This window comes from Oncorhynchus mykiss, chromosome 18, assembly GCF_057628025.1.
Source record: "Oncorhynchus mykiss isolate SJ-2025 chromosome 18, ASM5762802v1, whole genome shotgun sequence".
Lineage (NCBI taxonomy): Eukaryota > Metazoa > Chordata > Actinopteri > Salmoniformes > Salmonidae > Oncorhynchus > Oncorhynchus mykiss.
In genome coordinates, this window is record NC_143039.1 from 23433143 (window position 1) to 23450000 (window position 16858).

General features: G+C 45.8%; 2 protein-coding genes across 10 annotated transcripts in view; both read right to left on the reverse strand.

Annotated features, from left to right (window-relative positions):
* Window positions 1-1395: 1395 nt before the first annotated feature.
* On the reverse strand, window positions 1396-5839 carry LOC110497059 (protein downstream neighbor of son homolog). Its single transcript, XM_036951988.2, has 8 exons — window positions 5241-5839; window positions 4884-4964; window positions 4449-4649; window positions 4121-4299; window positions 3831-4009; window positions 3131-3546; window positions 2764-2967; window positions 1396-2067 (listed from the first exon to the last, which is right to left on the reverse strand). Exons 1-8 carry the CDS (start codon window positions 5658-5660, stop codon window positions 1930-1932), a joined length of 1818 nt encoding a protein of 605 aa, XP_036807883.2. The 5' UTR covers window positions 5661-5839; the 3' UTR covers window positions 1396-1929.
* A 2144-nt stretch (window positions 5840-7983) lies between these two features.
* Window positions 7984-16858, reverse strand: part of LOC110495653 (runt-related transcription factor 1) — a 53882-nt gene continuing 45007 nt past the window's right edge. For 5 of the 9 annotated variants that reach the window (XM_090207872.1, XM_036951989.2, XM_090207873.1 and 2 more), the window contains 2 exons: window positions 10405-10551; window positions 7984-10280 (listed from right to left, as the gene is read on the reverse strand). In XM_090207872.1, coding sequence (XP_090063998.1) covers window positions 9772-10280; window positions 10405-10551 — 656 coding nt within the window. In that variant the 3' untranslated portion in view covers window positions 7984-9771. The remainder of the gene's footprint in view (window positions 10281-10404; window positions 10552-16858) is intronic. The other 4 variants (XM_090207876.1, XM_090207875.1, XM_090207874.1 and 1 more) reach the window with 2 other exon arrangements.

Consider the following 16858-nt stretch of genomic DNA (forward strand, 5'->3'; position numbering starts at 1 on the left):
ACTTTTACACCTATTTCACAAGTGTAGTTCATCTATAGCCATGCTCCTATTTACTCATTAAGATGCAGCTATGCAGATCAGTGGGCTCAAACGTTTTCAAAACATTCTTATAGCAACGTACTGTGTACACTGAACAAAAATATAAAGGCAACATGTAAAGTGTTGGTCCCATGTTTCATGAGCTGAAATAAAAGATCACAGAAATGTTCCATATGCACAAAAACCTTATTTCCCTCATATTGTGCACACATTTGTTTACATCCCTGTTAGTGAGAATTTCGTCATGATCATTACACAGGTGCACCTTGTACTGGGGACAATAAAAGGCCACTATAAAATGTGCAGTTTTGTTTCACCACACAATGCCACAGATGTCTTACGTTTTGAGGGAGCATGCAATTGGCATGCTGACTCCAGTAATGTCCACCAGAGCGGTTTGCTGATTTCAAAGTTGTGAACACTGTACCCCATGGTGGCAGTGGGGTTATGGTATGGGCAGGCAGGCAGAAACAACGAACACAATTGCATTTTATCGATGGCAATTTGAATGCAGAGATACCGTGGAAAGATCCTGAGGCCCATTGTCGTGCCATTCATCCGCCGCCATCACCTCATGTTTCAGCATGATAATGCACAGCCCCATGTCCACCTGTACACAATTCCTGGAAGCTGAAAAGGTCCCAGTTCTTCCATGACCTGCACTCACCAGACATGTCACTCTTTGAGCATATGCTCTGCATCGACGTGTACGACAGCGTGTTCCAGTTCCCAGCAATATGCAGAAACTTCGCACAGCCTCTGAGGAGGAGTGGGACAACATTCCACAGGGCACAATCAACTCTATGCAAAGATGTGTCGCGCTTCATGAGGTAAATGGTGGTCACAGATACTGACTGGTTTCCTGATCCACGCCCCTACCTTTAAGGGATCTGTGACCAACAGTCCCAGATATTCCCAGTCATGTGAAATCCATAGATTAGGGCCTAATGAATTTATTTCAACTGACCGATTTCCTTAGATCAACTGTAACTCAGTAAAATCTTTGAAATAGTTGCATTCATATTTTTGTTCAGTATAGAATAGACATGCTCTTGCGTGACACGTAGAAGGGAATCATGTCAGCTCTATACAATCCATTTCTATCTGCAGCTTTCAGAACGTTGTGTTCTCCTGGATGCAGCCCAGATCGGCTTCCCATTAACAGAACATGAAACTCTAGCTGGAGGAGAGTCAGTGCACAGTGGTTCTGCTGCCAAGACACCACACTGTGACTGACTATTCTCCTCATGAGCAAATCAGGGGAAAAAAATAAGGTTATCAAAACCTTTCAAGGTTTAGACTTCGACGTTAAGTTTATAACAGTCATGGGGGAAAAAAATAAGTCAAGCAGAAAAATCATGTGACAAATTAATTTAATCCAATAAAATGTCACCAGTACAGAGATGTAACGTCATTAATATAAAACAATTATGTTGAAATAGAAGCTCTTAAAACAGGAATAAAAAAAATGGTTCAAAACAAAAACATCTTAGGGCAGGGTCTAAAATCATCAGCAAGTCTTTAGCCAAATCCAACTCATTATGGCAAATCCAGGAATTTTACATGTACAAAAACTTCATTTCCCATATGTCATTGGGTTGTAAGTCCAGGGGACAGGGAGTTAGTAAAACTTCAATTGCCAGCATACCAGGAGTTTGTGGACAGGCTATTCAGACAGATATTGACAGTAAGTATACAGCAGTGTAGGAATGGTACGGTCCACTAAAGGCATCTAGGCTGTGTCCCAAATGGCACCCTATTTCCAATATAGTGCTCTACTTTATTGGGCTCCGGTCAAAAGCATTTCACTATAAAGAGAAAAGGGTGCAATTTGGGACGTAGCCTAGCAGTGCTCTCTGGGCATTCTGATAGAGGCAGGGTGAGTTCCTCTCAGGACTTCCATGTGTAGGAGTAGTTGTTCAAATGGAGCTGTCTGAGGGGAGGTATCCCCAAGGTAGAGGGCTCCTGGAGCTGCTGGATGGTGCTGGAATGAAGACCACATCCATCCAGCTCTACAGCTTGCTCAGCCTGGGAGAGGGAGAGAGGCAGGGAGGAAGAGAAGGATATAAACAAACAAGTACAAATGATTTTTTATTGTGATTTAACTTTGAATTGTGGAGATCAACTGATGAGGCTTTATACCAGTCCGTTACAGTGTTGTCATGTGTGTTTGGTACGGTGGTGGGTTTGTGTGTGTGTGACTGACTTGTTCCCTGGTGGTGGTGTGTGTTGAGGACAGCGGTGGGTTTGTGTGTGTGTGACTGACCTGTTCCCTGATGGTGGTGTGTGTGTGTGTGACTGACCTGTTCCCTGGTGGTGGTGTGTGTTGAGGACAGCGGTGGGTTTGTGTGTGTGTGACTGACCTGTTCCCTGGTGGTGGTGTGTGTTGAGGACAGCGGTGGGTTTGTGTGTGTGACTGACCTGTTCCCTGGTGGTGGTGTGTGTGTTGAGGACAGCGGTGGGTTCGTGTGTGTGTGACTGACCTGTTCCCTGGTGGTGGTGTGTGTGAGGACAGCGGTGGGTTTGTGTGTGTGTGACTGACCTGTTCCCTGGTGGTGGTGTGTGTTGAGGACAGCGGTGGGTTTGTGTGTGTGTGACTGACCTGTTCCCTGGTGGTGGTGTGTGTTGAGGACAGCGGTGGGTTTGTATGTGTGTGACTGACCTGTTCCCTGGTGGTGGTGTGTGTGTTGAGGACAGCGGTGGGTTCGTGTGTGTGTGACTGACCTGTTCCCTGGTGGTGGTGTGTGTGTTGAGGACAGCGGTGGGTTCGTGTGTGTAGAGTGCGGTGCTGAAGCCTCCTCTCTGAGCAGGCCGAAGCAGGCGGGTCAGGGCGTGGAGAGAATGAGGCATTATGGGTCCCGTTACCTCTAGACTGCACACATCCTGGTACCCAGCACGCACCTGGGTCTTCACGTTCACACTACGCGCCTGACAATTACACACAAGGCAACATGCTTGTAATTTCTGTTAGACACAGCAACGTTTCTTCTGAAACTTTCCATTTCTAGTTTTTGTTATTTCCATTCGAAAATTGAAATGTGGGAGGTAAGGCTCCTTAGATGGTTTCAGTCTGCAGCAGTGTGTGTCTCACCTTGAGTGAGTGTAGCGTAGCTCCTCTGAAGGCTGTAGGGGCCAGTAGGGTGGGGGGCAGGCCTGCCTGTGATCCAGCCCCTGCCACCAGGCTCTTACAGTTGATGAGGAAGTTGATGAGAGTGAAGGTGTGCGTTCCTGACACACAGACTACAGACTCTGGTTTGTGGTCTAAACACACCGAGTTGCGCTCTTTGTGCAGTTTGATGGAGATGTTGTCTGGTTTCTTAATCTTATCCTGCACTCCCATCTCCGTCAGCCAGGAAAACCCACCATCGTCATCATCATCGTCTTCCTTGTCACTGGCTTCAGACTGTGTCTCCTCCTCCTCTCCATCTGTCTCCTGGTTGTGTGCGGTTGATCCCTGCTCCTTGCTCTTCCTCCTCTCTTCCAGCAGGGGGAGTGTGAACTCAATACCTACAACCACAGGTATTTGACAGAAAATGTTTTACTATCAAGATTAGAATATCCATATATAAATGTTTAATAACAAACTTCTACATGATATTGTTGAGTGACTTCCTGTATTTATACCAATGCTAAATGTTTATTCTATTAGATTTACTGTTTACTTCTTACTGTTGTCACATTATTGAGAGGGAACCTGCAGGTCAGCGTTTCGTTGGACTGTAAACACCATGTGTGTATCCTGTGCATATGACATAATAAACTTGAAGGATGTACTGTATCTTGTAGCTCACCATCAGCCTTCATGGCCTCCCTGAGCCCCCTGGTGGTTGGGGTGAGTAGTGCAGTGATGTTGCTGTTCCCCGCCAGTCCTGAGGCTCTGAAAAGAGCAGTGAACTGGTAGGAACACACATAGAAATATGGACATAGTCTGGCCTTCAATAGACTGTACAGGGAAGACAGGCTCACTGACCTGGGAGAGAGCGGAAGGGAGACAGAGAGAGAGAGAGAGAGAGAGAGGGGAGTTTAGTTTAAGATCATTTAAAGCTTTTGAAATAATACACACACACTGATGCCCACTCACCATTCACTCATGAGGCTCTGTTGAAGTGCCATGTCCTGGGCCCAGGGGACGTTCTTGCCAGTGAAGCTTCTCTCTGCTCCTATCCGGGGGAACAGAGAGAGCCAGGACAGGGACGGGTGCTGCCAGAACTGCAGACACTGCTGGAACCCACATCGTAGCTCAGCAGATGTCCGAGGGTCCTGGAGGAACACAGAGAAGTGAGTATCAGAGTTTGAGAGACAGACTGAGTACAATATATTTGTGTTGCTAGTAAAGCTCCTCAGGTACCAGTACTCCTTTGCCTTGGGGTTGCCATTGGTGTGTCTGTGTATAACATGTATAACAGTACCTGTATACTCTGTGGTATAGTGGTGTACTGTCCTCTACAGTGCTGGGTAAGACCCTGGGCCTCCTCTGTAGCTCTGGGCTGTACAGCCCAGGAGAAGGGGAGCAGGGAGGTGAAAAGGAGACGCGTCTTCAGGCTCCAGTCTGCAGGGTACTCCACACACGCAGGGGGTGCTATGGAGGTTACTGCACCAGCCTGGGGACTCTGACACACACAAGATAAAATGTTGACTCACAAAATACCAAAACAACCCCTAACATTAGTCTGTAGCCATGAATAGTTGAATGGGATGGAATAAAAGCCTGCACACCAGCTAGTCCACAGCCTGTCTATAATGTAGATAGCTATGATTGTAACAGGCTTTTGGTAGCTCTCCAAGAATGGAGTTGGAGACATGTCCATAAGGAGTAAGAGAATAGAGAAATTAATAGAACTCACCTTCAGTATGGGTGTTCTCTCCTCCTGGAACAAATCCTCATCTTCAAACAGTGAGTCGTCTTCAGACAGAGAAGTTGGTTTCTGTTGTTAGAGAGAAAATAGAGAAAGATCAGAACAAAAACAGCGGTGTGAAGTCACCATGAGGTGCGATGCTTTGACAGATAAAGCTATTTGTCAACTGTGCACAGTAGTTAGCTGGCTAACACTGCATTTACCTCCTCTAACGTTACCTCTGTCCTACTGTAGTTTGCTGGACAATAATACAAGTCTGCTAGCGTTAGGTACAGTAGCAAGCTAGATTGTACAACAACAATAATAACGTGATAAACAATGTATAAACGTGTGCCACTATCAAACCTTGCTAGGCACGTCTTTGCTTAGTTCTTCTGCCTGGAGAAGTCGTTCACTAAATGGCAGTGTTCTTGTTGGTGACTTCTCTCCCTCCACTCCTGCAGAGCCGCCCGGTTTCACAGAATCCGACGAGTCGGCGTCGTCATCAGTGTAAATAAAGACTTTCTTCTTCGCTGGGCTGCTGAAGGTGTTCTCGATGCTAGCAAATGGGTTTCTCCGCTTCACTCCCCCTCCAGAGCGACCCTGGCCGAACAGGGGTCCTGGGGAGAATGGTCGAACGGCGGATATAGAGGCACCCTCACACGGGTTGGAAATCGCGCCTCGGCCGCCAGAACTGACACCCTCGCTCCTTGCTCTCTTCCTCCGCATTCGCAGGATTTCAGCTGGTCTTTTGAAACTAGGTGAGTAACCAGCTTGTTGTGACATTTTGTAAGGATAATGTAAAACAAGTTTAGTCCGAAAACAACAAGAAGAAAGGCGTTTAAATTAGTTGTGTGCGTCCGATACCCCTCTGTGTTGTTTTTCCTTGAATATACTTCAACACAAAACAAATTTAGCGCGCGACGTGAGTGGAACGTCAGAGTCCCGCTAAAATGTCAGGGGAGGAGTTTCAAGTTACGCCGGCGCGCTTCGAGTCAAACAACAATTCAGATGCTTTGGCGCCATCTTCTGGCTAGAATTATAACTGCAAGATCAATTTTGCAATCGCATAAAGCCACTGATTCTCTAAATCTGCCGGGAAAACAAATCAATATAATTTATGTTTCTTCAGACATTAAAATTATATCCTATATCCTGTTATGCTTAATTAATTATTACAAAATATATATCCATAAGATATGTGTATGTCATTTTCAATACATGTTTTCATTTCTTGATTTTCTCATCTGCATTATGTCCGAGCAACAATCAGCGGTCCCCTCGACCCCTCTCTCCCTCTTGTCAAAGTGATTAATAGTATGTATGTTAATTCCTGTTAGCGATCATTTCTCAGCGTTTATCATTACTGTTGGTGATCAATCACGTTCATAGCTGAACCGAACTCAATGAAACTGCCCGTCAGTGATTCTTAACGGTTTTCAAGGATTAGCGAATTTGTCAATCGATTATTTGTGCTGTCATTTGGGTGGAAAGACAGTACTTTTGCCGTCTCAAAAGTATCCCAAGGTTAGTAGGAGTAATTGATTGTTGTGGGCCTTGAACTTCAACACACAGACATCCACATATGTTTGTGTCTGTGTTCGGGCCTGCCATGACTAACAGCAAAGCTGACACTTTCCAGGTTATTCCTTGTGATTGAGTATGTCACGCTCATAGGTTGCCAATATCAACGGGGATAAACTAGTTTAATTCGTTCCCCACGTTCCCGATGGCGGTGGGTGTTCTCCTGTTCCCCTCAACAGTACATCTGGCTTGTAGGCTACGCCTATCGGAAAAACTACCCTATATCAACACGGACTATAATAAGGTGGGTTTGAGGGTTTAGTGCACCTGTAATTGTATACAGGTCTTTTTCACTGACCTGGACATGTGCGAGCATTGTCAAACAAACCAGGGGTGTAATCATTAGTCTAAACAGTTTCAAAACGTTTAGAAAATGTATTTCCGTTGCTTCCGTTTAATAAACGGTTTGCCACAGAGTCGGCTGATTGAATACACCCCTGGTGAAACTTCAAACAAAGCAACGGAAAGTATGCGTCCCTGATGATAAAGTTGGGACTATAATTTAATCACCGATCTACACTTCCTCAAAGGAAGATCAACGTGACATGGTAGCCATACGTAGATCAAGTTTGGCCTGTTTCTCATAAGACCACCACAAAGTATGTGGGCCTCATTACGAGACGCTATACTCATTGAATGTTGATTTATGATAAGGTTCCCCTAACCAAGTTATGAGGAATAGACCTATTTGTCTGTGGATTCTTTGTTACATGTCAAAGTAGATGATTCAGTTGGTTTATAGGTAGGTTGCAACACATGAGTTATGGGTTTTAATCCGTTTGAAACCTGCTTGGAACACATAATAAATACCTAGATGAACTCCTTGGTTTTGGATAAAGAATATCATAGGCTATACTATAGACTGACAGTGAATAGTGGTGTATTATATTATCATAGACTGTGTTTCTGTGTCTCTTCCACCCCACTGCCCTCTTCTCCTGGAGACTGTGTGGTTTTACAGGCCTTGGCCTGAGTCCTGGAGAAGGATTACAACACAGACCTAACAGCCACGCTCTGTGTACCCACTGTCTGGACAGGTTCGCCTTTATTCAGCTATCTGTGTGTCAGTTTGTGTTTGTGTGTGAGAGAGAGAGAGAGAGAGAGAGAGAGAGAGAGAGAGAGAGAGAGAGAGAGAGAGAGAGAGAGAGCGAGAGAGCGAGAGAGAGAGAGAGAGAGAGAGAGAGAGAGCGAGAGAGAGAGAGAGAGAGAGAGAGTGGCCATGTCTGTGTATTTACAGTATATTTCAGAAGTCTTTGTGGATGTCTGTCTATGCGCCCATATCAGTGTGTATTTTAGTGAAGGTTGCGTTTGTCTTTCTGGAAACGTAGAGTGGCAGAGAGGGCAGGCCAGGGCTTGTCTGGTTGCCTGTGTAAATTCTTCCTGGGTCAGGAATAGCATAAGGCTGTGTGTGCTTAGGAGGGGGGCGAATGTTGGCACAGATTCCAGTGCCAACAAGTCCCTTTCCCTTCAGCTCAATACGAGAGAGGGAAAGGGAGAGATTGAGACAGATTGTGGGAGAGAGAGATTTAGAGAAAATACAAAAAGACTGGTTTTATTTTCTTTACAACAATATTTATATTCATAAAGTACAACTAAATGTGAGAAAAGGTGTATTGGATGTTGCTGTGACATACCTTTGTGGGAGGCAATGATGTCATCAAACATGGACAATGTCGTCATTTACATTTAAAGACCATTTACAACTATGAGGTGAACCATGTGGCAATGTAGGCCTTATCTGTTCCTTCACACACACACACACACACACACACACACACACACACACACACACACACACACACACACACACACACACACACACACACACACACACACACACACACACACACACACACACACAGTACAACCAAAAATGTATTGTAAGAGAATAAATTAAGGAATCATAAAGAAAATGACCTGTTACACTTTGGTGTGACAGTACAATGTCCATAAGCACTGAACTGGGTACAGCATTCCCTGTAAATTCCTACCCTTAACCATTGTGAATCGAATAACAGTGCTGATTGTAGATCAGTGCAGACAATATCACGGCCATAAACCAATACAAACATGACAGAACAGACACAGATCTTGGCTGGCCATCATTTACATTAACAGCACTCTCTCCATTTTGAACAAGGGGAGAGTGGGATAAGGGAGGAGAGGGGGAGGAGGTACAAGGGGAGGTGGGATAAGAGAGGAGAGGGGGAGGAGGTACAAGGGGAGGTGGGATATGGGAGGAGGTACAAGGGGAGGTGGGATAAGGGAGGAGAGGGGGCGGAGGTACAAGGGGAGGTGGGATAAGGGAGGAGAGGGGGAGGAGGTACAAGAGGAGGTGGGATATGGGAGGAGGTACAAGGGGAGGTGGGATAAGGGAGGAGAGGGGGCGGAGGTACAAGGGGAGGTGGGATAAGGGAGGAGAGGGGGAGGAGGTACAAGGGGGGGGGGGTGGGCTAAGGGAGGAGAGGGGGAGGAGGTACAAGGGGAGGTGGGCTAAGGGAGGAGAGGGGGAGGAGGTACAAGGGGAGGTGGGATAAGGGAGGAGAGGGGGAGGAGGTACAAGGGGAGGTGGGATAAGGGAGGAGAGGGGGCGGAGGTACAAGGGGAGGTGGGATAAGGGAGGAGAGGGGGAGGAGGTACAAGGGGAGGTGGGATAAGGGAGGAGAGGGGGAGGCGGTACAAGGGGGGGGGGCTAAGGGAGGAGAGGGGGAGGAGGTACAAGGGGATGTGGGATAAGGGAGGAGAGGGGGAGGAGGTACAAGGGGAGGTGGGATAAGGGAGGAGAGGGGGAGGAGGTACAAGGGGAGGTGGGATAAGGGAGGAGAGGGGGAGGAGGTACAAGGGGAGGTGGGATAAGGGAGGAGAGGGGGAGGAGGTACAAGGGGAGGTGGGATAAGGGAGGAGAGGGGGCGGAGGGACAAGGGGAGGTGGGATAAGGGAGGAGAGGGGGAGGAGGTACAAGGGGAGGTGGGATAAGGGAGGAGAGGGGGCGGAGGGACAAGGGGAGGTGGGATAGGAGGGGAGTGCCTGTGGCACATAAAAATCACCCATTGTATTTTTGGCCAAGAGTAATTCATAATACCAACAACAATCATAACCATGGCAAACAATCCTTTTATAAAACAAAGCTGAATTATTTTCAGTTCAGTGCTGCTGCATGCTCCTCGGTGTAAAATGGCACCCTGTTTCTGTTCCTTCCTCAATTTGTTCCTTGATCATTCTAATGATCCAATAGGAACGCTCCGTGAAAGCCCCTTCTCCACTCCAATTAGTCAGCAAGTCCGTCAATCATTTGTCAACCCCGCTGCCGTGCTCAATATGGCCGCCATACGGCCTCGGGTACCATATTGGTAGGGGAGCTACTGTGACTTCCCTCCGCTTCCACCCCCACCCCTTCGCTCTGATTTGGCAGAGACGGGTGCAGGAGGGAGGAGCCTGTGGATGCGTTGGTGCAGGGAGGGAATATCCTCGGAGGAGACCGCTCCCCGCCTCCCCCCGCCATCATGGAGAATTGGTAGGACCCAGCTGCCGTGCTATAATACAGGTGATAGGGAGAGGAACCGGCCTGGAACGGTCCACTTTGGCCCTGGGGGGCGTTTGTGGGGTAGGGCGGGGGGAGGTAGGTGTGGTAACGCCCAGCAGGGGTGGTTGCCATGGTCAGTCCGATGGCGCCGTTGGATACAGGGGTAGGGGTGTATGTGAAGGCCCCAGTAGGGTAGTGCATGCGCGGGTCAGGGTAGCGGCTGTCAGGGAGTGAGGTCAGGGAGGAGAACGGGCGATCCAGGGACATACGGGGGTCGCTGAAGGCTGTGAGGTCAGGGCCTGTAGGGGGAGAGGTCAGGGGTTAGAGGTTAGAGTGGAAGCAGGAAGTGAATGAGAGAGACCGATGACGGTAAGAGAACACTACAGGCAGTCGGCAGTGGGTGAATGAGTGTTTGTGTGTTACCTGAGAGGCGGCTGGACAGGTCACTGAGGGAGGAGCGGCTGGGTGAGATGGGCGTGGTTGAGTGGACGGTGGGCGTGGTTATCTGACCCAGGTAGGGGTAGGACTGCTCATAGGACCACGACGGAGATGTCTGCATTTGCCTAGAGTCTGAGAGATTAGAATAGAACAGATACTTTATTCATTCATTTCATTAGAATGGAAATATATCTTCTGCCTATCCCACCACCCACAGACACACATGTTGGGAGAGGGTTACACACACACACACACACACACACACACACACACACACACACACACACACACACACACACACACACACACACACACACACACACACACACACACACACACACACACACACACACACACACACACACACACACACGCCGGAGGTTGTTTCACTCCAGCATCTGCTGGACAGGTAGAAACTGAAACATTACAGATGTCTGGATGTGATTGAGGAGAGATGTGAGGGAAGTAGTTTTATGTGAGTGTGTAAAACTCTTTCACTCACTACACTTTCACTCACAACACCTTCACTCACTACACTTTCACTCACTACACCTTCACTCACTACACCTTCACTCACTACACTTTCCCTCACTACACTTTCCCTCACTACACTTTCCCTCACTACACTTTCCCTCACAACACTTTCCCTCACAACACTTTCCCTCACAACACCTTCACTCACTACACTTTCCCTCACAACACTTTCCCTCACAACACCTTCACTCACTACACCTTCACTCACTACACTTTCACTCACTACACCTTCACTCACTACACTTTCACTCACTACACCTTCACTCACTACACTTTCACTCACTACACTTTCCCTCACAACACCTTCACTCACTACACCTTCCCTCACAACACCTTCACTCACTACACCTTTACTCATTACACCTTTACTCACTACTCTTTCACTCACTACACTTTCCCTCACAACACTTTCCCTCACAACACCTTCACTCACTACACCTTCACTCACTACACTTTCACTCACTACACCTTCACTCACTACACTTTCACTCACTACACCTTCACTCACTACACCTTCCCTCACAACACCTTCACTCACTACACCTTTACTCACTACTCTTTCACTCACTACACCTTTACTCATTACACCATTATTCACTACACCTTCACTCACTACACCTTCACTCACTACACCTTTCACTCACTACACCTTCACTCACTACACTTTCACTCACTACACCTTCACTCACTACACTTTCACTCACTACACTTTCCCTCACTACACTTTCACTCACTACACTTTCCCTCACAACACCTTCACTCACTACACCTTTACTCATTACACCTTTACTCACTACACCTTCACTCACTACACTTTCACTCACTACACTTTCCCTCACAACACCTTCACTCACTACACCTTCCCTCACAACACCTTCACTCACTACACCTTTACTCATTACACCTTTACTCACTACACCTTCACTCACTACACTTTCACTCACTACACTTTCCCTCACAACACCTTCACTCACTACACCTTCCCTCACAACACCTTCACTCACTACACCTTTACTCATTACACCTTTACTCACTACACCTTCACTCACTACTCTTTCACTCACTACACTTTCCCTCACAACACTTTCCCTCACAACACCTTCACTCACTACACCTTCACTCACTACACTTTCACTCACTACACCTTCACTCACTACACTTTCACTCACTACACCTTCACTCACTACACTTTCACTCACTACACTTTCCCTCACAACACCTTCACTCACTACACCTTCCCTCACAACACCTTCACTCACTACACCTTTACTCATTACACCTTTACTCACTACACCTTCACTCACTACTCTTTCACTCACTACACCTTTACTCATTACACCATTATTCACTACACCTTCACTCACTACACCTTCACTCACTACACCTTTCACTCACTACACCTTCACTCACTACACTTTCACTCACTACACCTTCACTCACTACACTTTCACTCACTACACTTTCCCTCACTACACTTTCACTCACTACACTTTCCCTCACAACACCTTCACTCACTACACCTTCACTCACTACACTTTCACTCACTACACCTTTACTCACTACACCTTCACTCACTTCTCTTTCACTCACTACACCTTTACTCATTACACCATTATTCACTACACCTTCACTCACTACACCTTCACTCACTACACCTTTCACTCACTACACTTTCACCCACTACACCTTCACTCACTACATCTTTACCCACTACATCACTCATTACACCTTCACTCACTACACCATAATTTACTACACCTTTACTCACCACACCTTCACTCACTACACCACTACTTGATCACTCACTACACCACCACTCACTAGACTAGACTATCACTCACTACACCACCACTCACTAGACTAGACCATCACTCACTAGACCTTTACTCACTACACCTTTACTCACTACACTTTTACTCACTACAGCTTTACTCACTACACATTCACTCACTACACCTTTACTCACTACACCTTTACCCACTACACCTTTACTCACTACACCTTTACTCACTACACCTTTACCCACTACATCTTTACTCACTACACATTCACTCACTACACCTTTACTCATTACACCTTTACTCACTACATCACTCACTACACCTTTACTCACTACACCTTTACTCACTACACCTTTACCCACTACACCTTTACTCACTACACCTTTACTCACTACACCTTTACCCACTACATCTTTACTCACTACACATTCACTCACTACACCTTTACTCATTACACCTTTACTCACTACATCACTCACTACACCTTTACTCACTACACCTTTACTCACTACACATTTACTCACTACATCACTCACTACACCTTTCACCCACTACACCTTTACTCACTACACCTTTACTCACTACACCTTTACTCACTACACATTCACTCACTACACCTTTACTCATTACACCTTTACTCACTACATCACTCACTACACCTTTACTCACTACACTTTCACTCACTACACCTTCACTCACTACACTTTCACTCACTACACTTTCCCTCACTACACTTTCACTCACTACACTTTCCCTCACAACACCTTCACTCACTACACTTTCACTCACTACACCTTTACTCACTACACCTTCACTCACTTCTCTTTCACTCACTACACCTTTACTCATTACACCATTATTCACTACACCTTCACTCACTACACCTTCACTCACTACACCTTTCACTCACTACACTTTCACCCACTACACCTTCACTCACTACATCTTTACCCACTACATCACTCATTACACCTTCACTCACTACACCATAATTTACTACACCTTTACTCACCACACCTTCACTCACTACACCACTACTTGATCACTCACTACACCACCACTCACTAGACTAGACTATCACTCACTACACCACCACTCACTAGACTAGACCATCACTCACTAGACCTTTACTCACTACACCTTTACTCACTACACCTTTACTCACTACAGCTTTACTCACTACACATTCACTCACTACACCTTTACTCACTACACCTTTACCCACTACACCTTTACTCACTACACCTTTACCCACTACATCTTTACTCACTACACATTCACTCACTACACCTTTACTCATTACACCTTTACTCACTACATCACTCACTACACCTTTACTCACTACACCTTTACTCACTACACATTTACTCACTACATCACTCACTACACCTTTCACCCACTACACCTTTACTCACTACACCTTTACTCACTACACCTTTACTCACTACACATTCACTCACTACACCTTTACTCATTACACCTTTACTCACTACATCACTCACTACACCTTTACTCACTACATCACTCACTACACCTTTACTCACTACATCACTCACTACACCTTTACTCACTACATCACCCACTACACCTTTACTCACTACATCACCCACTACACCTTTACTCACTACATCACTCACTACACCTTCACCCACTACACCTTTACTCACTACACCTTTACTCACTACACCTTTACTCACTACATCACTCACTAGACCTTTACCCACTACATCACTCACTACACTTTCACTCACTACACTTTTACTCACTACACCTTTCACTCACTACACTTTTACCCACTACACCTTTACTCACTACATCACTCACTAGACCTTTACCCACTACATCACTCACTACACTTTCACTCACTACACTTTTACTCACTACACTTTTACCCACTACACCTTTACCCACTACACCACTCACTACACCGTTACTCATTACACCTTTACCCACTACATCACCCACTACACCTTTACCCACTACATCTTTACCCACTACACCTTTACTCACTACACATTCACTCACTACACCTTTACTCATTACACCTTTACTCACTACATCACTCACTACACATTTACTCACTACATCACTCACTACACCTTTACTCACTACATCACCCACTACACCTTTACTCACTACATCACCCACTACACCTTTACTCACTACATCACTCACTACACCTTTCACCCACTACACCTTTATTCACTACACCTTTACTCACTACACCTTTACTCACTACATCACTCACTAGACCTTTACCCACTACATCACTCACTACACTTTCACTCACTACACTTTTACTCACTACACCTTTCACTCACTACACTTTTACCCACTACACCTTTACTCACTACATCACTCACTAGACCTTTACCCACTACATCACTCACTACACTTTTACTCACTACACCTTTACCCACTACACCACTCACTACACCGTTACTCATTACACCTTTACCCACTACATCACCCACTACACCTTTACCCACTACATCACCCACTACACCTTTACCCACTACACCTTTACTCACTACACATTCACTCACTACACCTTTACTCATTACACCTTTACTCACTACATCACTCACTACACATTTACTCACTACATCACTCACTACACCTTTACTCACTACATCACCCACTACACCTTTACTCACTACATCACCCACTACACCTTTACTCACTACATCACTCACTCCACCTTTCACCCACTACACCTTTATTCACTACACCTTTACTCACTACACCTTTACTCACTACATCACTCACTAGACCTTTACCCACTACATCACTCACTACACTTTCACTCACTACACTTTTACTCACTACACCTTTCACTCACTACACTTTTACCCACTACACCTTTACTCACTACATTACTCACTAGACCTTTACCCACTACATCACTCACTACACTTTCACTCACTACACTTTTACTCACTACACCTTTACCCACTACACCACTCACTACACCGTTACTCATTACACCTTTACCCACTACATCACCCACTACACCTTTACCCACTACATCACCCACTACACCTTTACCCACTACATCACTCATTACACCTTTACTCACTACACTTTCACTCATTACACCTTTACCCACTACATCACCCACTACATCACCCACTACACCTTTACCCACTACATCACCCACTACACCTTTACCCACTACATCACTCATTACACCTTTACTCACTACACGTTCACTCATTACACCTTCACTCACTACACCTTTCACTCACTACACTTTCACTCACTACACTTTCACTCACTACACCTTCACTCACTACATCTTTACCCACTACATCACCCACTACACCTTTACCCACTACATCACCCACTACACCTTTACCCACTACATCACTCATTACACCTTTACTCACTACACTTTCACTCATTACACCTTCACTCACTACACCTTTCACTCACTACACTTTCACTCACTACACCTTCACTCACTACATCTTTACCCACTACATCACTCACTAGACCTTTACCCACTATATCACTCACTACACTTTCACTCACTACACTTTTACCCACTACATCTTTACTCACTACACCTTTACTCACTACATCTTTACCCACTACACTTTTACTCACTACACTTTTACTCACTACACCTTTACTCACTACACCTTTACCCACTACACCACTCACTACACCGTTACTCATTACACCTTTACCCACTACATCACCCACTATACCTTTACCCACTACACCTTCACCCACTACACCTTTACCCACTACATCACTCATTACACCTTTACTCACTACACTTTCACTCACTACACCTTTACTCACTACTCTTTCACTCACAACACCACTCACTACACCATCATTTACTACACCTTTACTCACCACACCTTAACTCACTACACCACTACATGATCACTCACTACACCACCACTCACTAGACTAGACCATCACTCACTACACCACCACTCACTATACTAGACCATCACTCACTACACCACTCACTCACTACTCCACTCACTCACTACCCCACTCACTACACCATCACTCACTACACCATCACTAACTACACCTGGGCTGAGCTGGGAGGCAGAGAAGAGAGAAGGAGTAAATAGTAAAAGATCCAGGACATGATGATGGAC